This window comes from Heterocephalus glaber, unplaced genomic scaffold, assembly GCF_053883595.1.
Source record: "Heterocephalus glaber isolate CG9 unplaced genomic scaffold, H.glaber_assembly_v1.0 deba00001442, whole genome shotgun sequence".
Taxonomy (NCBI): Eukaryota; Metazoa; Chordata; class Mammalia; order Rodentia; family Bathyergidae; genus Heterocephalus; species Heterocephalus glaber.
Window position 1 is genome coordinate 35,530,236 of NW_028258296.1, and position 22,561 is coordinate 35,552,796.

Genomic DNA, 22,561 nt, shown 5'->3' on the forward strand with positions numbered 1-22,561 from the left:
AATGGATGGCAGAACAATGCTGCTTAGTTCATGGTGGTTGGGAAGCAGGGCAGGGGAACAGTGGCAAACAGGTAATGGCCATGGAACAGATATGATTATGTCTGTATGACACACCCAGATAAACTCAGAAGTGTCTTTAATAGATTCCTAGGCAGCTCCCACACCAATCGACACTTTAGCTTAACCATCACAACCACCCCTTGTCAACCTGACATCCAAACACAGCTCCAAAAACCATTCTTAATCTCCAAATGAACACAATACCAAGTCAATAATTGTACCTAACAAGACATAGATATCTTGTCTACAACCAAAAATGCACTAATTTCTTACCTAGACTAGAAGGTAAAGTTTTTCTTTTGGTAACCCTTCTCCTGACATCACATAACTTATAATGCAGATTTAACAATATATTAAGTACCTATATTAAGTCAATCAATGCTATGTTACATGGTGTAGAAATACAAAGATATCTACTTAGTATATGTGTATATATGCACAAGGACATGAACAAAATAAGAAAGAAATATTCATGACAATTACAATCTTCATTTTTATCATTAGTCACATCAATTGGAGCTGGTACAGTGGTATCTTGGTTCATGAACACTTTTGTTTATGAACAGTTTGGTTCACAAAAAGAAGCATTTGGCAAAATTTTGTTTCTGTTTGCAGACTGCATCAGGTGACAAACATGACCATAGCTATCTTTCTTGCATGAACACGAGCATGGCCATCTTTTCCAGAATTATGAAATAAATTAAATTTGTGAACCAAGGAATCACTGTATTTATAACTACCATCTTCTATTACCTAATTTTGTTTTCCCTTGGCCCTCAGCTAGCACTTTAGTAGGTCTTGGTTCTTTTTCTTGTTGTTAATCTCTTCAACATCTATACCTTCTTTGGCACCAACTTCATATGTGGTTCTTTTTCAGATAAAATTTAATGATTTCTTTTCAAAATTTTCTGCTGTGCTTTTGCTGCTGATTCTCACTATAAGTCTGACTAAAAGCAGCCAGCAGTACTCATGCTACAGCCTCAACATTGCCCTTAAATTTCTTCAGCCTGATCAATTAGCTCACCACCCTTAATATCAGTCTCCTACAAGGTCTTAGGATATGGGCAAAATGTAGACAAAATTTTTGCCAAAGTATAACACATATGACCTCTGGTTGAATTGCCAATAGAGTCTTTATTCCCAACTTAAACCTCCTGAGTCTGGCCTTCACTGTCCTCATTCCTATCAGCATTCTAGTTCTCTAAGTCCTGACCAGAATCACACATCAAGCTTTGATTATAGCCTTCTAGGCTTTCTCCAGGCTAATTTCCAACCTTTTCCAAACTCCTCTCCTAAAGCAGTTCCAAAGATTTCCAAACCTCATGGGCAGGTACATTCACAGCAATAGCTCCTTCTTGGCATCAGTTTTCTATATTACCCAGTTTTCTTGTCACTGCAAGCAAATACCTAACACCTGCAATTTAAAGGAGCCAATCAGGTTGACAATTAAGCTTAATCATCACACTGACCTTTCTCATCAGTAAAATGGAAATAATCCAAAACCACTCTGACTGTGGGGTTGTGAGAATTGGTCAAATAACAGAGGCAATGATTGTTGAGGAAGTATATAATGACCGAGAAAATTGTCTTTGACGTGACATAGACTCACTGATAAATTCTTTTTTGTTATTTATTTTTTGTTTATTTGTTTGTTTTTTGAGTTGGGGTTTTGCTATATAGTTCAGGCTGGTCTTGAACTCATTATGTAGCCGAGGCTGGCCTTGAACTCCTGGAAATCCTCCTGCCTCAGCCTCCCAAGTGCTGGGGTTACAGGCATGTGCCACCATGCCTGGCTTGACTCACTGTAAAATTCTGGCTCCACTGCTGTATCCTCAAACACATTACTTTAATTCTGCAAATCTTAGAATATCTCTATATCTTACTGGGTTAAATGAAATGATACATAAGTACTTACTTACCACAGTGTCATGGAGCCATCTTGCTTGGCTCCATTCAGTTAACAACTGTGCTATGGTTTGAATCTGGAATGCCCCTGTGTGTCAAAAGCCTAAAACTCAGTTTGGCATTATCATGAGTTGGTGAAAACTTTGTGAAGTAGGTCCTAGCAGGAGGTTCTGTGGTTACTGTGAATGTTCTCTCAAAAGTAATTGTGGGATTCTGGTCTCTTCCTCTTTCTCTTTTAATTCCTTACCATGGGGTAAAGACACCTCCTCTGCTATATACTACTGTAATGTGCTATCACAGATCCAAATGGTTAATTGGTCATGGATTGAAACCTCTGAAACTATGACCCAGAATAAACATGTTCTCTTTATAAACTGGTTTGCTTAGGTATTTTATTACAGTAACAGGAAGCTAACACTGAGTGACAAAGGGAATACAAATGATTGGGCTCCTTGCCTCAAAGCAGTACAGCTCTGTGATTCTCCCTATTCACCTAGGATCAGGGCAGATCTTTGATATCACATTCATGCCAGAGCCACTTCTCTTCTCTTTCATTTCCCAACCTGCTTCTCTCATTTCCTGAACAGGGGTTCACTTCCACAAATGAATCACAGGGAGCTAAATTCTTGTCTCATTGTGTTCCAGGTTACCTGACCTATGACACTGGTGTTTACAAACTCTAAATAAATAGTACCTCTGACTATTACTTGACTCTAAGAAAGAATGAAATAACATGCTTACTTAATGTTAAACTAATAACAAGTTCATAATGTCTTCTCACTTCTCCCAAGTGCTTTTATGCCACTATCACTTTTCACTAATAGATGTTTTATATATTTTTGTTAATGCCAATTTGGGCCATTTCATCACAGGATAGTTGACTACTTTTTCAGAGATACAAAGTTATACTTTCTATGCAATCTTAAATTTAAGTATCAACCAAACTTACATTGTTTTCCATAGCCAGGCGACGGACTGCAGGAGTTGCTAGTGTTTTTTGGCCCTTTATCTCTTGGTGTGTGTGTTCATCATGGGATACTGCAGGAGTTTCAACAACATCTTCTTCTGAATCTGATAATAAGGTAAAACTTAACTTCAGTTGAAAAATATATTTTTAGAAAGCTTTGTGACCTATATCTAAAATTTAAAATTTGTAATCAAAATGTTTGGCTACTTTAGAATGGGAAAACGCAACTCTCCTAATGGTTGATGTGGAGTGGGGGATGTGGCAATACCTGGTAATGTTTAAATATTTGTACTAGGGTATGTTTCTCATCTCTTAGAAACATATGGAAGAAAAAAAAAGAAATATATGGAAGCTGCAAGTTAATTTGAGAGTTTCTTCTATACATTTTTATTTTGTTTTGTTTTTGACACAGGGTCTCCTTATGTAGTTCAGATTGGCCTTGAACTCACTATGTAACCCAGGCTGTCCTCCAATTTATAGTCTCCTGCCTCAGCCTCCTGAATGCTGGGATCACAGGCATGCACCACCCCATCAGCCTCTTCCATAAATTTAAAAATATTTCCCTAATAAGATTCTTATTTATATTTATATGCAGTATAAAATAAGAATCAAATACAATGTGAACTATATGAAAGAATCCTACATAATCTGTGACTGTCTTAAAAACTCTCCTAAAATGATGCAGCATTTAAATTTTTATTGTGCTTTGAATGTGGCTTAAGGAATGTGGTATGGCCAATGCTAATTTGGTTGGTCTATTCTAGAGCCCTAGAGTCCTGATACAAGAAAAATTATCAAGCTGATAACATGTAGTTTTGGAAGAAAAAATTTTGAGAGTATTTAAATGTCAAAGTTTGTTGCTAGAAAGTAAATGACATATAGCAGAATCTGTCTAAATTGATAAATTAAAAACTCAGCTTCTGAAAATCAGTAGACAATCTAGTCTGTTTTGATATTCAACTATTATAATTATTATTTGGCAGTACTAGTGATTGAACCTAGGGCCTTCACACAGCTATACCCTAAGCTCTTTTTACTTTTTACTTTTGAGACAGTCTTGCTACATAGGCAAGTTTTTCAGCCTGGAGTCAACTTGTAATCCTCTGGCTGCAGCCTCCCAACATGCTGGGTGGGATCACAGGCCATGTGCCACCATGCTTGGGGACATTCGATTTTAAGTAAATAAAAATTTTCAACTGCTCCAACTGTAAAATTATAGCCCATTTATTTCTCTCCTTTACTCTATAGATTACCCCAGTGCAGCTCTCAAAAAAGCTGTCCCCAAAGGGTGACAAAGGGAAAAAAGCAAAGAGATTTTATTGGGCACTATTATTGCACTACTTATACATTATCTTAATTTACTCCCCATTACAATTCTGTAAGATAGACATTATTATTCCCATTTTATAGACTAAAAAAAAAATGAGGCTTAAGAGATACAGGGACTGGTTAAAGGTCACACACTTAAAAAATCAAAGAGCTGAAATTCAATCCGAGGGCTTACTCAGACTGTGTTGTTTCCATTAGTTCATGGACCTAGAAATTTTTCTTTCTGGTTAAAATAGGTAGAATGGAGGGCTGGGAATTTAGCACCGTGGTTCTGCCGCCTGCCTCGCAAGCATAAGGTCCCAAGTTTGATTCCGGTACCAAAAAAAGAAAGCAGAATGGAACTCCTATAACTTAAGGGATAATTTTCTTCACCTTTCAAAGTCCATCTCTGGCAGTTATTGCTGATACTAGTAAGAAAGATTAGCATTAGGAACTAAAATCCAAAGGAAAATTAAGGGACTCAATTGTAGGAACCTCAACATTAGCTTGGATAATGCATATTTGCTGAAATAAAAGAAATATATACATACTAAAATATATCATGCAGCACAATCATATTTCTATGTTTCAAATATTTATATATTTCAAAAATATTTATATATTTCAAAAAGATTAAGTAATTTACTGCTACTCGCCTTCTTGGAAAACAATTTGATATATCACTTATAGAGGGCTGTATTTTAGAGTAACTTATTTGTGAGAAGTCATTCAGATATTATTTGTAATTCTTATATGTAGTTGTCAGAACAAAGCTCTCTTAATAAAATACCACCTTACTGATTCCAGTGAGTAGCCCACATGGACAAGAGTGGCACAGGTGTGTTCAGATCCCAGCCAGGGCCCTGCCTAGACATCAGCAGCTTGGGCCCACAGTCCCCAGCCAAAGTCCCACATGGAAAAGAGCTGCCTAGGGGCATAGACAACAGCCAGAGTCCCACCTAGATACCATCCATAAGTGCACATAGACCCCTAGCCAGAAGCCTGCTCAGACCCCAGAGACTCAGATGCACAGCAACCAGCCAAAGGCCTTCCCAGACAACAGCTATACAGGTGGGAAGACCCCAGCCAGAGGCATGCCCAGATACCATCTCAAGTGTTTGCAGGCCCCAGCCAGAACCCTGCCCAGATAATAGAGCAGGGCAGGGATCCAGAAGTCCACCATTCTGAACCCAGGCATGGGCGCAGTGGTGAGCACCAGAGAAAAGGCCTCTCTGAGAATTGAAGCCCAATGGGACAAAAAAAAAAAAAATCACCTCAACAATGGCACAGCACCCTGCATCTGTTGAAATAAGACATGTAAACAAGTCTCAAAACCAGACTTCCAGATCACTTAAGGCAACCCCAAGAGACAGTGAGATGGAACAATCTGATACTCAACCTGAACTGGCAATGAAAGAGGATCTGGAAAAAATGAAATCAGAAATAATTTCTCAGATAAAAACAGAGATTGGATCCATAGTGAAAGATATGATTAATAACTCTAGAGCAGACACAGATTTTAAAAAATACAGGAGCTGAGGAACATGATGGAATCCCAACATAGGAAACAAATGGAATCTATAAAACAGATGCAAACAGATATCCAGGAGATTAAAAACTCTACTGAAAGTTTATGCAGCAGAATGAGCCCATATAAGGACAGAACATCAGATATAGAAGATAGGATCGCAATTAGTGACCAGGAAATGAAAGCTTTCTTAAAAATAGTAAGAAACGATGAGAAATAAATCCAGCAGATACTAGATGATGCAAAGAAGAAAAACATAAGACTGATCAGAGTAAATGAAGAAACAGGAGAGAGTGCAAATGACATTAAAAAACTGTTCACAGAAGTGATGGCAGAAAACTTCCCAAGCAGGGGAAAAGAACTTCACATACAGATAAGTGAGGCATATAGGACTCCAGCTAGCCATGATCAAAAAAAAGTCTACACCTAGGCATATAATAGTTAAGATTCCAGAAACCCAACAGAAGAACAAAATTCTACAAGCAGTCAAAGAAAAGAAACAAATCACATACCACGGAAAGCCCATCAGAATCACAGAAGATTTCTCAACACAGACCCTCAAGGCAAGAAGAGTCTTGAGTGAAGTACTTTAAGCCCTAAAAGAAAACAAACTCCAACCCAGATTAAGGTACCCTGCAAAACTATCTTTCAAAACTGATGGAGAAATAAGATCCTTTCATGAAAAAGAGAACCTGAGGAACTTCATGAATACCAAGCCAGCACTCCAAAAAATTTTGAACAATATTCTAGGAAATGACAATAAGGATCACAACCCCAGGAAGCCCAGCAGAATGAGGTCATCAGGCACAAGAAATTAAATGCAAAGGGGTAGAAGGATAAGTCAATACATATCAGTTATAACCATTAATGTTTTTTTCTTTTTTCTTTTTGGTACCGAGGATCGAACTCAGGTCCTTGCACTTGTGAAGCAGGCGGCAGAACCACTGAGCTAAATCCCCAGCCCCATTAATATTAATGGTCTCGATTCACCAATCAAAAGAAATAGACAGACAGAATGGGTCAAGAAGCAAGATCCAACAATATACAGCATTCAAGAAACACTTAACTCAAAAAGAAATTCATAGACTGGAAGATCAAGTATGGAAAAACATTACTCCATGTGACAGGAACCCCCCAAAAAGCAGAGGTAGCTTTCCTATTTGCAGATCAAATGAATTTCAAACCAACACTGATTAAGAGAGACAAAGAAGACCACTACATCCTTGAAAAGGGAAAAGTCCAACAGGATAAGATGACAATCATAAATATATATGCAACAAACACTAATGCGCCCAACTATATAAAACAAATATTAATAGACATGAAAAATCAAATAAGCACTAATACAATAGTAGTGGGGGACCTCAATACCCCACTGTCAGAAATAGATCAACTAGACAAAAAATAAGCAATGAAATACTAGAACTCAAATGAACTCTTAAACAAATGAACTTAACAGACATTTACAGAGTGTTCCACCCCATAAAAGCAGAATACACATTCTTTTCAGCTGCACATGGGTTGTTCTCCAAAATAGACCACATACTTGCTCATAGAACATGTTTAAGTAAGTCCAAAGAAATTGAAGTTATCCCCTGTATATTATCAGACCATAGTGTGATGAAATTGGAGATCAATAGGAAAAGAAACCACCAGACCTTCATAAACACATGGAAATTGAACAACACACTTCTAAATAACCAATGGGTCACAGAGGAAATTAAAGAAGAAATCAGATAGTTTTTACAATTAAATGACAATGACAATGCAACATACCGGAATCTATGGGACACAATGAAAGCAGTCTTAAGAGGGAAACTCATAGCACTGAATACTCATATTAGGAAAACAGAGTCAGCTCAAATAAACAACCTGATGTTGAACCTCAAGCTACTAGAAAAAGAAGAGGAGGACAAACCCAAAGCTCATACAAGGGAGGAAATTATAAAGATCAGAGCAGAAATCGATGCAATGGAGACTAAGAGAATGATACAAACAAACCAATGAAGCACAGAGTTGGTTCTTCAAAAGAATAACAAAATTGACAAACCCTTAGCCAATCTTATGAAAAAAAGGAAAGAAAAGACCCAGATCTATGCAATTAAGAATGAAAAGGGTGAAATTACAACAGACTCAGCAGAAATCCAGAGGATCATCAATACCTACTTTGAGAAACTATATGCCCTTAAGATGGAAAACACAGAAGAAATGGACAGATTCCTAGATACATATGAATTACCAAAGTTGAGTGAAGAATACCTAAAAATTCTAAAGAACCCAATATCAACCAATGAAGTTGAAAACATAATTAAAAACTTACCAACTAAGAAAAGCCCAGGTCCTGATGGCTTCACTGCTGAATTCCACAGGACATTTAGAGAGTAACTACTGCCACTACTGTTTAAGCTCTTCAATGAAATGGAAAGGGAAACAATATTCCCAAATTCATTCCTGGAAGCAAGCATCACCTTGATCCCAAAAGCAGAGAAAGACCAAGCTGAAAAGGAGAACTATAGGCCAATATCATTAATGAACATAGATGCAAAAACTCTCAATAAGACAGTGGAAAACAGTATGCAGAAGATTACCAAGAATATCATACACCCTGAACACATGGGATTCATCCCAGGGATGCGGGGATGGTTCAACATACATAAATCAATGAATGTCATACACTATATTAATAGAGCAAAGGACAAAAACTATATGATCATTTCAATAGATGCAGGAAAAGCATTCCACAAAATCCAACCCCTATTCATGATAAAAAAGCTACAGAAAATGGAATAGACAGTCTATATCTCAACCTGATAAAAAGCATCTATGAAAAACCAACAGCCAATATCATACTAAATGGTCAAAAGCTGAAATCCTTCACACTAAAATCAGGAAGAAGACAAGGATGTCCACCATCACTACTCCTGTTCACTATAGTTTCAGAAACATTAGCCACAGCAACTAGACAAGAGAAAGAAATAAAAGAAATAAAGATGGGAAATGAAGAACTTAAATTGTCATTATTTTCAGACGACATGATACTCTATATAGAAGACCTCAAGAACTCCACCAAAAGTCTTTTAGATTTAATAACCGAATTCAGTAGAGTAGCTGGATACAAGGTCAACACGCAAAAATCAATAGCTTTCCTGTACATGAACAACAGACTCACTAAGAGAGAAACTGGAGAAACAAATCCTTTCACAATGGCATCCAAAAAACTGAAATACCTAGTAATCAAACTAACAAAAGAAATCAAAGACCTGTACTCTGGAAACTACAGCACTCAAAAAAGACATCAAAGAGGATATCAGAAAATGGAAAGACATCCCTTGTTCCTGGGTAGGAAGAACCAATACAGTGAAAATAGCTGTACTTCCAAAACTGCTATATAGATTCAATACAATCCCAATTGAAATTCCAACAGCATACTTCACAGACCTTGAGAAAACAACCCCAAAATTCATTTGGAACAAGAAGAGAACTAGAACAGCAAAAGCAATTCTAGGTGACAGAGACATGGCAGGGGGTATTACTACCCCCAACTTGAAACTATACTAAAGCTACTTTGATATAAACAGCATGGTATTGGCAAAGAAACAGACCGGAAGATCAGTGAAACTGATTAAAAGATGCAGAAACAACTCCAGACATACTCAGCCCCCTCATCTTTGACAAAGAAGCCAAACACCCTCTCTAGATGAAAGATTGCCTCTCTCTCTTTTTTTTTTTTTCATTTACTACCAGGGATCAAACTTGGGACCTTATCCTTGTGAAGCAGGCGGTGGAACCACTGAGCTAAATCCCCAGCCCTAAAGATTGCCTTTTTAATAAATGGTGCTGGAAAAACTGGGTTTCAACTTGCCAAAGGTTAAAACTAGACCGGTATCTCTCACCATGCACTAAACTAAAATCGAAATGGATTAAAGATCTTAATATTAAAGCAGAAACACTAAACTGGCTGGAAAAGAGGTTAGGTAGAACTCTTGAAGACATTGTTGTAGGAAAAGATTTCATGAACAAAACCTCAGTCAAAGGTAAAGTAGCACAAAGAATCAACAAGAGGGATCTCTTTTTTTTTTTAACTTTTAAATTGTATTTTATTGGTACATTTTAGGTATACAAAAAAATGACATTCATCATTGGAGATTTGCACCTTTACATAATCTCTCTTGTTTCTCATTTTTCCCCCTTACCCTGCCCTTCCTTCAACCCCTCCATCCCTCCCTATTTACAAAGACTTTGTTTCCATTTTTTCATTTTCTCATATTAATTCCATTCCCTTCTTTCCTTTCCCCTACCCCTCGCACTTCCCCTTTGCCCCTTTTCTTCCTATTTCACATTATCTATTATACCTTTTAGTCCTTATTTACACTTTCAGTTTCTCACACCAGAGAAACTATTCAGTATTTACACCTGTGTCCTGTTTATTTCACTTAAGAGTAGCACCTCAATGTGCATCCATTTAGCTATAAATGTCTCTAATTTCTCATTTTTTGTGGCTGAGTAGTTGTCCATTTTATTAAAAAAAAAACACATTTTCTTTATCCAATCTCCAGTTCATGGGCATTTGGGCTGCTTCCAAGATTTAGCTATTTCAAATTGTGCTGCTATGAACATGGGTGCACATATATCACTGTGGTATGATTCTTTTAATTTTGGGGGGAAGATACCTAGCAGGGGAATAGCTGGGTCAAATGGGACTTCCAGTCCTAGTTCTTCGAGGTATGTCCAGACTGATTTCCACAGTGGTTGCACCAGTCTACACTCCCACCAGCAGTGGAGCAGGGTTCCTCTTTCCCCACAGCCCCGCCAGCATTTGTTATTGGTTGATTTCCTGATACCAGCTATTCTTTCTGGAGTGAGGTGGAATCTCAGCATTATTTTCATTTGGATCTCTCGAATGACCAGTGATGTTGAACATTTTTTTTTTGTATTAAATTCTTTTATTGGTACATTGTAGGTATACAACACAATTACATTTCTCATTGGGAATTGTACCTTTATATAATACATCTTGGTTCTTATTTTTTCCCCATTCCTAGCCCTCCCTTCACGCCCTCCACCCTTCTCTATTTACAAAGACTTTATTTCCATTTTTTCCATTTCTCATCATTTTTCCTTTCCCTTCTTTCCTTTCCCCTGCCCCTCCCACTACCCCTACCCATTTGGACCTTTTCTTCCTATTTTACATTATCGATTATTCATTCTAATCATTGGTACATTTTAGGTACACAATAAAGGATAGAAGGGATTGAACATTTTTTCATATGTTTATTTGCCATGTCTACTTCTTTGTCTGAGAAATGTCTGTTCATTTCAGATGCCCATTTTTGGATTGGGTCTTTAAATTTGGGAGGTCTGATCTTTTTAAGTTCTTTATAGATTCGAGATAGTAGACCTTTGTCTAAGGAAGAGCAGGTGAAGATTTTTTCCCAGACTGTAGGTTGTCTCTTCACTCTGTTGGTGCTTTCTCTTGCTGTGCAGAAGCTTTTTAATAAGAAGAGATAAGGGGGAATATCTTATTATTATTATTTTATTTATTATTATACTTTTTTATTGTGTTCTGTTTGTTGTTAACAAACAGGTATTTCTCAGACAAAGAAATAGAAATAGCAAATAAACATATGAAAAAATGGTCAATATCACTGGTAATTTGAGAGATGCAAATGAAAACAGGCCTGAGATTCCACCTCACCCCAGAAAGAATGGCTGCTATCAAGAAATCAACCAAGTAGAATTTAACATGAAAAAAAAAATCAACCAATAACAAATGCTGGCGGGGTTGTAGGGGAAAAGGAACATTTCTTCACTGTTGGCGGGAGTGTAGACTGGTGCAATGACTGTGGAAATCAGTACGGAGAGACCTCAAAGAACTAGGATTATAGGTCCCAGTTGACCCAGCTATTCCCCTGCTGGGTATCTTCCCCCAAAGAATTAAAAGAATCCTATCTCAGAGATATATGTGCACCCATGTTCATAGCGGCACAAGTTGTAATAGCTAAAACTTGGAAACAGCCCAATTGCCTATCAACTGGAGACTGGATAAAGAAAATGTGGTTTTTAAAAAAATAACATGGAGTACTACCCAGCCATAAAGAATGAGAAAACTAGAGGAATTTATAGCTAAATGGATGCACATTGAGGCCATACTCTTAAGTGAAATAAATAGGACACACATGTGTAAATACCAAATAGTTTCTCTGGTGTGAGAACCTGAAAGTGTAAATAAGGATCAAAATGTATCATAGATAATGTGAAATAGGAAGAAAAGGGGCAAAGGGAAGGGGAAGAGGGAGGGGTAGGGGAAAGGAAAGAAGGGAAACCAATAAATATGAGAAAAGGAGAAAATGGATACAGTCTTTGAAAATAGGGAAGGGTGTAGGGGTTGAATGGAGGGCAGGGGAATGGCAAAGAAAAATAAGAACCAAGATATATTATGTGAAGGTACAAATTCCCAATAATGAATGTCAGCATATTGTATGTCTAAAATATACCAGTAAAATTACTAAATGAAAAAATACCATCTTACTGCATAGCACTTTAAATAATTTTAAAAGTATTTTTATACATAATTTCACCTTTGATGATCATAAAAATGTTATAAATAGGTAAGATGCTTACCAATGTAGAAGGGATACTAGGCATGTGGAATTAAAACTAAATTTAAAGGGCTGGGAATTTAGCTCAGTGGTTGTGGCACCTGTCGTGCAAGCGCAAGGTCCCAAGTTTGATCCCTGGTACCAAAAAAAAAAAATCCCAAAAAACAAAAAAACAACTAAACTTAAATTTCATCACTTTTCTTAATTGATGTTAGTTTTTTGTTGTTGTTTTTTGTTTTTGGTATCAGGGATCGAACTTGGGTCCTTGCGCTTGTGCAGCAGGCGGCAAAACCACTGAGCTAAATCCCCGGCCCAATTGATGTTAGTGTTAATGGTTGTAGCAGTACACTCTAGTACATGAAATTTAGTCTCCCATGAGTGATCTTTAGTTGAATCAGAGTATATTTTTAAAAGTTTTAATAAGATTTTAAGAAAGAACAAAAGAATGTTGGTAAATAAGCACTTTTTTTCATGAACCCTCATATAAATTTAGCAGATAAAAATCCTGACTTAAAGCAAGTATATAATAAAACCACATTATTTCAGATTAACTCAGTAAAAGAGTAACTGAATTCGTAAAAATATAAAAACTGTGGAAATGCAATATGCCTTAGCATTTCAAAAATTATTTCTAAGAACTATATTAAGTAGTCTAATTCAATTACCTGGGGGAAATTGGGAGGGGGGTTGAAATACTAGCGCACACATGTGTGTTTAGAAGTTCTTTCTTCATAGAACAAATTTAAACTTTAGTTTGGTTCCTGTCAAAATGATGATAAGTTGAGAATTAATGCCATTCAAAGTAATGAGATTTCATTGCATTTTCTTTCTCACTTCAAATTATTAAAACAGTAGCTGGGCATAGTAGTGGTGCACACCCATAATCTCAGCACTCGGAAGATAGGTAGGAAGATCACTGTGAGTTCAAGGCCAGACTGACTAAATAGCAAGACCCTATCTAAAATAAAGGTAGGTTATTTAACCTCTGAGTTTCAATGCTGCTTGTGTCAAATGCAAGTAATAATCTATATGAGTAAATAAAATAATGTGAACATAGCATAGAGAATGCACTCCAAAGGAGAAAGTTGATGCTAAAGGACAAATGCAATATAAAATAGAATGATATTAGTTTTTTGAAGTATTCTACTAACACCAATATCCCTCCCTCTCTTCCCTTGGTACTCATCCATGGCAGTAAGACCCCTCACTTCACTAGAGTAACTCTACTCTTACCTAGTGGTAAAGTGTCCCAGTAATTTAATCCTGCAGGCCTGAGTATTGAAAATAGCTGCCACACAGCCTCAGCATGAAAACTATGCACTTTCTCCAGAGAAAAGATATTTAGCCTCTTAATCAGATTCTATTTTCTCTGCAGTTCTCCCTCGGTATTCATGGGGGATGGATTCCTGGACCTTCTACAGCTACCAAAACATGAGGATATTCAAGTCCCTTATGTAAAATGGTATAATATTTGCATATAATCTACATATATCCTCCCGTATACTTTTAATCATTTCTAGATTACTTATAATACCCAGTTTAATGCAGTAGCTACTACACTGTACTGTTTAGCAAGTAGCAACAAGAAAAAAATCTGTACATGTTTAGTCCAAATGCAGACCCCATCCACAGGTATTTTTTCAATCTATGGCTAGTTGTATCTGAGGATGCAGATCCTGCAGATATGGCAGAGCAACTGTATGTGCCTCCTAAATACCACACAGTTGGTATAAGTGAGTCCAGTTAACTCTTTTTTTTTTTTTTTTCTGGTACAGGAATAGAACTCAGGACCTTGCACTTGCCAGTCAGGTGCGGCACCACTGAGCTACATCCCTGGCCCCTCCAATAAATTCTTTTTTTTTTGGTACCGGGGATCAAACTCGGGTCTTTGTACTTGTGAGGCAGGCACCAGAACCACTGAGCTAAATGCCCGGCCCTCCAATAAACTCTTTTCAAGCAGAAGTTGTTCCATACTCAAAGCACTCATAGGTAGGACTTGGAGGTCACAAATAACAGTTTCTATCTTCAGAATAATCATGACATTCCAGCCTTGAAAAGCAGACTGTGATCATGTTACAAAAGATAGGACCATAGAATATCACTGGCATTCAAAGACATTCCTTAATTTCCAGTACTACTGTTAATGTCTCTGTTTTCACTGGACTGCAGTGGTGTGTACGTGTAATCCAGGCTACTCAGGAGTGATGTGGGAACAGCACTTGAGCCCACAAGTTTGAAGCCAGCTGGAACAACTTAGTGAGTCCCTGTCTCAAAATAAAAGGGGGTAGGGATATAACTTAGGGGTTTAATCCCTAGTACTAGAGAGAGAGATGAGGGTAGAGAGAAAAAGGAGATGGGTAGGTCAAGAAGAAGAAGGAGAAGAAAGAAAAGAAGGAGGAGGAGAGGAAAAAGAAGAGGGAGAAAGAAGAAGAGGAGGGACAATAAAAATATTAATGTAGCATCAAGATAGTAGGAAGTAGCCTTAATGCTGACGTTATGGTCTCATAATGCATTTCACGCTAAGGAAGAACTTCTGAAGAAATGGAGGATTCCAACACCGGAACCAGAAAAATATAAGGCAAGTCCTGGAACTTCTTGCACCCAAATCAAACAAGCTTCTAAAAGTTAACAGGCCCATGTTAAAAGAACACAGGGGAGCCAGCTTAAAGGAATCACCACTAAAACAACTTGGGCATCAAAAAATTTAATGACCGTAATAGATTAAACACAGGCCATCAATTAAAACAGAGAGTGTGAGAGAGAGAGAGGGAAACTGGAAAAAATGAGTATTACAATTTGAATTGGTTATTATACCAACCCCTTACTTTGAGACTAGTAAAGGAAAAGACTTAGGTATTTATTGTCTTTCCTGCAGAAATTATACTTCAGAGTAACTATAGCCCCAATTAATGAATCTTCACTTCATAGGATAATTCCAGCTAATAATGTTAAAGGAAAGATAGAATCCAAAAATTATTATTCTACAACCACTAAAGCAATTGTTGATTTAGGAAGCATTTTAAGAAATAATATTATAAACTACTTATACACTGACAAAGTAACACCATGTAGATAACCTTTGGGCTGCAAAAGGAAAAACATAATTGCACGATGGAGGGATATCCTTGTCTACATCAGTGTTTAAACTCAGTATCGCTATGGCATGTCCAGTTTTACTCATCAGCTTACTCATGAGTTTCATTCATCCAGTTTTTAAAACCCACTTCCAATTTACAGAAGACGTAAAGACAAGAGGATTTGCAGCTGCATTTTTAAATGCAAGGAATCAAAATGCCCATCACTGATATGTTTTATTAAGACACATTTATTAACAAAATAAAGTTCCTATGCTCTAATTAAAAAAATAACAGGGGAGAATGAGCTAGAGTAAAAGACACTTAAGAGATGTAGCGACACATAAAATGCGTAGTCACACATTGGATCCTAATTTGAAGAAAACACTGAAATTTCAAGGACATTTGGGGACAACTGGAGAAACTGAAAATACAGCCTAGTAATTAGACAAAATAAGAATGTACTGTCATGAAGACATATAGATCACTATCTAATCAAACATTGGATTAGAGCATGTACAACCTATTATTTTATTATTATTATTATTATTTTTTAAACCTATATATGTATATATGTCCTAGAAAAATATCTGGAATGATACAGACTTAATTATTAAGTAGTAGTGATTTCTGGGTAGAGGAATATATATTTTTACTTTCTGATTTTTGGTTTTTATGTATTTTATAACTTTATATAGTACACATATCCTGCTTTCATAGTAATAAATATTAAATAATGAAAACTTTCAAAAAGCGATCTTCTAACCTTTGGAGGCAATATTATACTGAAAAAATATTCTACTGTGTAGTCAGGACATCTAAGTCCTAGATTTTGCTGTGTTGGGCCTTGGGTGTAGCTCAGGGCAGAGTGCTTGCCTAGCATACATCAAGCTCTGGGTTCAATCTCCAGCACTACAAAAAAAAATGAGTACTTAATAAATTTGGCTCTGCCACTGACTGTTGAGCAAATAGCCCAAACTTTCTAGCTGAGTTTATTTCTTTATCTGTTAAGCTAGAATTCCTCAAAGGGAAAGATAAAATAATAGTGTAAAATATTTCACTAGTTGTAGATGCTAGCACAGGAGTCCCACCACAGAACTTGCTGCTCTTCCAGTTCCTGATATCAAAGCTATTCCTAGAGGACATGACCTAGGTGAATCTCTGAGCTAGCAAGCCAGCTATCTGCCACCAATGGGACCGCTCACTATTTTAGCTCTTCTCTGCAACAACCTCATAATGAATCCCTTTTTGTCATGACATCTACAGCTTGTGAAGTCCATGGTTGCTGCTTTTTCTGAATGCTAGCTTCTTCATGTTCACTGATTTTCCTTTTTTCAGCTTCTATTTTTCTTGAAGAAGTTTGGCTTTCATAGCCACCACAGATTCCAGATTCCATCAGCTGCTATGGTTTGGTGTGATTTGAGTGTCCTCCAGGGGTCCATTGTGAACAGAGGTGTGATTACAGGCTGGCAATATTGAGAAGTGCTCATGGGGTCTAATCCTTAGGACACTGGGTGTGGGGGGCATACTCTCAGAAGGTAGTTCTCCTGCTACCCTTGAATTCTCTCTCTTCTTGTTCATGATGTGACCACTTGTTCCCATACATATTCCTGCCATGATGTGCTGCCATCTTCCACCCTCACCAAATTCCAAACCAATGGGCTCCCTGACCTTCAACTTTGAACCTACAAGACTGTGAGCTACATTAACCTCCTTTTCTTTGAAAGTAGTCTATGTCAGGTATTTTGTTATAATAATGAAAAGATGACTAATATAAGTGTCAAACAGAGCAATCCTATTATTTGGATTTTCACATACTCCATTTGTTCTTAGTGACCAGTGCTTAGGATCTGAATCCATTTTTTTTTTTTTTTTTTGGTACTGGGATCAAACTCAGGACCTTGCGCTTGGGAGGCAGTTGACGGCACCACTGAGCTAAATCCCTGGCCCAGGACCTGAATCTTTAATTCCTGTGTGCTTATTGTTTCTTTTTTTTTTTTGGTACCAGGGATGGAACTTGGGACCTTGCCCTTTCAAGGCAGGAGGTAGCACTACTGAGCTAAATCCCCAGCCCCTTTTTTTCTTTGAACACTAAGGTTTCCAGATGGCAGGACTCCAGATAAATGAAGTCTTAATTTACATATTTTTAGGGGCTGGGGATTTAGCTCAGTGGCACCATGCCTGCCTTGCAAGTGAAAGGTCCTGAGTTCCATCCTGGTACCAAAAAAAAAAAAATTCAGCTACCTTCTACATATTTTTAACTTGGTAACTGGTCAAAAACAATCATGTAGCTGAGTATGGTGGCACACTCCTGCAATCCCAGCACTTGGGAGACTGAGGCAGGCTGAATTTGAGGCCAGCCCGGGCTACACATTGAGTTCAAGGCCAACCTGAATTTCATAGCAAGATCCTGTCTCAAAAAAAAAAGAAAAACAGGGCCAGGGATTTAGCTCAGTGGTTTTGCCGCCTGCTGCGCAAGCGTAAGGACCTGAGTTCAATCCCTGGTACCAAAAAAAAAAGAAAAACAATAAAATCATGCAACACAGACAATTCTGTTTTCCTAATTTTGTCTTCTAAACCCTAATGTCTAACCCTGTGAGTTGTTAAAAGTAAAGATCACTTTTCATTAAGACTCAGTGACAAAAGGACAGAAGTAATCATTTTGGTAAAACAAATGAACACGTTTACAATACCTTTTAAAGCTTCGGTCTCTATGTCTACTAATGGCTTCCCCACATAGGCAACATCATCTAGATTATAATAGAGCTTTTTAATGACTCCATCATAACGACTACTGATGGTAACAGAAGCTTTATCACTCTGAACTTCACAGATGCTATCAAACTGAGACACTGTATCTCCTTCTTTTACATACCTAAAAGAAACACAGGAGACACTTTTACATAAGCAATCATGTTTACCAACCATCCTGACAAGGTAAATGCTACGCCAAATTACATCACTTCGTGTCCAGCCCCATGTTTATTCCAGATGGTGCACCAAGAAATGCTTCAGAGATAGTGATAGTGGCTTCCAGAGTCTCTACAGTGTATCCCCAAAAAACACTAAAATTTTGGGCTGCCCGTGGTGACACATGCCTGTAATCCCAGCACTCGGGAGGCTAATGAAGGAGGATCACGGTGAGTTCAGCACCAGCCTAAACTACATAGTGAGACCCTATCTCAAAAAACAAAAACAAACAAAAAGAAACACTAAAAATTTAAAAACTATTCATAGATCTAAAATTTTAATTACACTTTTAGGTTTTCTGCTGGAACCCTTTCAAACTAAAAAGAAATTTATTAAATGTTTTTTAAAAAGAGGTACTGCAGGGCCAGGGATTTAGCTCAGTGTCACAGCACCTGGTTCACAAGCGCAAGGTCCTGAGTTTGATCCCGAGTACCGCAAAAAAAAAAAAAAAAAAAAGAGAGAGATAGTATTTTCTTATATTACAGGTTTAACATCCGTAATTTGAAAATCTAAATCTCAAACTTTTTCAGCATTGATAGAAAAAGATTTTGGATTTTGGACTATTTTAGCTTTTGGACGCTCAATTATGAAATCTATGCAAAAATTCTAAAAAACAAAACAAAAAAGAAAATGAAACCCCAAAAATCTGAAATACTTTTCATTTCAAGCATTTTGGATAAGAGTTATGCTTTTTTTTTTTGGTACCAAGGATTGAACTCAGGATCTTGCACTTGTGAGGTAGGTGAGCTAAATCCCAGGCCCCTCAGATAGGAGATGCTAAGCTTGTAGTAGGCTTTTCCAAACTTTAAGAAATATGCATTCTTTCTAGAAATAACTTTAAAAAATCCCATGATATCCTCAATCTACATCCTTTATAATTTCATGAATTTTAAATGAGTCCCCTCAGTCTTTCTAGAATTATTTTAGTCTATCCTTGTATATCAATGCCTTCAACATTTTAAATATGCTTTAGAAGGCTTATGTACAAGAATATGTGAGTCATAACTAAGGCAGTCAATATGATTTAAAGTCAGTCCCTTCTGATTTAAGTCTATTTTTCATCTCACAAGTCCATAATGTCACTAAAAATGTAACTGTAAGGGATGTTTATGTTCTCCTTTAACTTTCAAAGAAATAATGATAAAAAATACAGGAAAATAAAATTCAGTTGGTTGAATCAGATCTTTAACAGTGTAAAACTATGGTGGGAAAAATCTATGTATTCATCTTAACCAATATTTCTAAAAACCTCTAAAACTTGGTTCAGTATCCAGAAAATTTTTTTTCCTACAAGGTAAAAATAGAAAAAGGGTAGAAGATAGCTAAGGAAGTAGAAGGTTTCTGACTTTAAGCCATAAATGTACATAAAAATATTTTAATGTTTTCAAAAATTATTTTTTGATTTATTTTCTTTAGGCAAAATATTATCTGAAAATATAGGCAAACTGTCATGCAACGGTGGGTCAAATATACGTTCTTACTGAAGTCATTTTCAGTATGATGAACAGAGCTTAGATTATAGGATGATTTTTTTAAATGGTTTGGCAGGAAATTATGAGGTCATCCATTAAATACTTTTAAAAACCTGGACTAGGGGTATAGCTCAATGGTAAAGTGCATGCTTCTCATGTGCAAGCCCCTGGGTTTGATCCCCACACCACCACCCCCAAATTATATATATGTGACACATACATATGTGATCTTATAAGCATTTATCATCTTTTAGAAGTCAATTTCTCTTTTTCAGCTGAAGCAAGGGATAAGCAGCAAAAGGATTTTTTAAAAGAAGGAAAAAACATTAATAAATCACATCAAATACAATGCCTTGATATGATAAATTTTATCACCGGCATACTGTCAACACAAAGTAATTATACTTTACTGCTTACAAAATGCATTATGCATATAAAGTAGTTTCTCAATTCAAATTGAATCCTACTTATTTATACTCATTTATATCTACTTAAATTTTTTTTCAGATTAACTTACCATTCTTTAACAGTTACTTCTTTGATTCCTTCTCCGATGTCTGAGAGTTTGAATTGAACAACCTGTCCATGCAGAGCTTCAAAGACAAATGAGAAATAATCTCATTAAATGTGTATTACCAATAGTTGTTTCTATATTTAAAATTAGAAAATTTTCTCCAGGAGAGGCAGAAGCTGTTCCATCTTACAGATAAAAACACCATTTAATAATTTTAAAAGCAAAACCATTATTCATAACCATTACAAATTTAAATGTTAGGGCCAGGAATTTAGCTCAGTGGCACCACACCTTCCTGGTAAGAACAAGGTCCTGAGTTCAATTCCTGGTTCCACCAAAAAAACTCCCCCACAAAATTAAATGTTATTTCATGACAGTCTTGCTAACTTGCCATAGAAATTACATTTTCCAACTTCCAAAATAATGTCCTTTTTCCCCAGCAGTATTATTATTTAATGATAATATTTTTTTCCAATTTTGAAATCAGTACTCCAAAAATATTTCTCTTTATTTTGAATTCAATTTAAGAAAGCTTTAGTAGAAAATGCGAAAATAATGTTCTTTTATGTAGCAGTAGAAGGCCCTATTAATAAATTAGTGAGATTTTGAAACCACAGTACAAAAATATTATATAAAGAGGGACCCAGATAGATCTCTTTGTTTTATGTTATAAAACTAATAACTATTAATGGCCTGCTCTTAGTTAGATTTCTTTTGACTTCATATAATTGTTCTTACTATTATGGCTGAAAACTAGGCAGCTGTATAGTTAGCAGACTTGATGGAGAAATTCTTATATGTGCAATTTATCTTCTGCGAACTTAGCCCTCAGACTTTTCTTTCTTCTTTCCATTTTCTGTACCTTTTCAAGTTTCTACTCCCAGTTTACAATACTGCAATGCCAATGATACTGTATAATTAATCATTCCTCAAAGACAAAGGACTTCTGCTCCATAGAAAGCATGTAGGAACCCTCAGTTTTCCAGGTTACAAATGGCTCTGAACCAATTCAGGAATGTAGAGAGGCCTCTCTTCTCCATTAATGGTGAGGACATCCATGGGGAGAGAGCTGAGCCAAACACAGTCTGTACTCTGCTAAAAGAACTCAATGTATTTTGTTAAATAACTTAGAATAATGTCATCAAGGAAATCTGGAGCCACTACTTTAATTACTTACATTACCCATTATCATCTAAATGGAAATCAAAACTTGCTACAGAGTTAAATTTTTTAAATACTGATGTATTTCTTTCCGGTCATAAGACATCCTAGGTGAAACTTTACATGACACCTTGTAAATCACTGTAATGTGTCAATATAGTTGTAATAAACATAAGATCTCATAATGCCCTAAGTAAAATCTCAGAGACACTATGAGTGTTAAGAATCCACAAGCATAGCTATCTGTTTACAGCAATTTGAAAAGAAAATCAAATATGCAACTCTTTACAGCCATTAAACAATCTTGATTTTTTTTTTTTAAAAAGTCTCAAATTAATGATCCAATGCCCTCCTGAATAACTATTTAATCACTATTTAAAAATTCAAGAATAAAGATAAATTCTAATCATCAAAAGACTGAAACTAATTCTTTAAGAACAGTAGAAGAAATCAGGCTTCCACATTCACTATTTCTGTATCCTTGGGCATCAAGGAGGCTAGAGAAATACACTGTTCTATATCTATTTATTTGGATTATGGATATATTTGGTTAAATAGTAACTTTTATAATCAATCGTATGGGACAGAGGCAGCGGCCTGGCTAAGAAATATTCACTAGAAGAACCAAAAGAATATGCTTACAAATCTTCCTATTCAAGAAGATAAACATTATTCAATATTGGGCTATATTTAACAGCCAAATAAGGTTAATGGAATCAGCAAAGAGATTTAGAATATTAGATTTAACTATGAAAAGAATTGAAGTTACACATTTTAGATGCACACAGGCACCCTCAGTTTTCCAGGTTACCAATGGCTCTGAACCTATTTAGGAATGCTCTTGTATCTTCAGACCATTAGCAATGCTTACTTATAAAATATATAACAAGTTAATTAGGTTGTAAAATTTTTTTTAGTAAATATGAGAAATTAACAGGAAAGAAATGTAAAATACATTTTTGGTATGGAGGTATTAGCTACCTCTTATTTCCTCTGTAATGTT

At 36.4% G+C, this 22,561-nt stretch overlaps 1 protein-coding gene across 2 annotated transcripts in view; it reads right to left on the bottom strand.

Annotated features, from left to right (window-relative positions):
• Positions 1-22,561, bottom strand: part of Dbt (dihydrolipoamide branched chain transacylase E2) — a 69,628-nt gene that overhangs the window by 35,254 nt on the left and 11,813 nt on the right. The window contains exons 3-5 of one of the 2 annotated variants that reach the window (XM_004869125.4): positions 20,401-20,476; positions 18,135-18,316; positions 2,915-3,036 (exon numbers count right to left, since the gene is read on the bottom strand). In XM_004869125.4, the coding sequence (XP_004869182.1) occupies positions 2,915-3,036; positions 18,135-18,316; positions 20,401-20,476 (380 nt within the window). Of the gene's footprint in view, positions 1-2,914; positions 3,037-18,134; positions 18,317-20,400; positions 20,477-22,561 lie in introns of those variants that run through there. The other variant, XM_087213189.1, reaches the window with a different exon arrangement.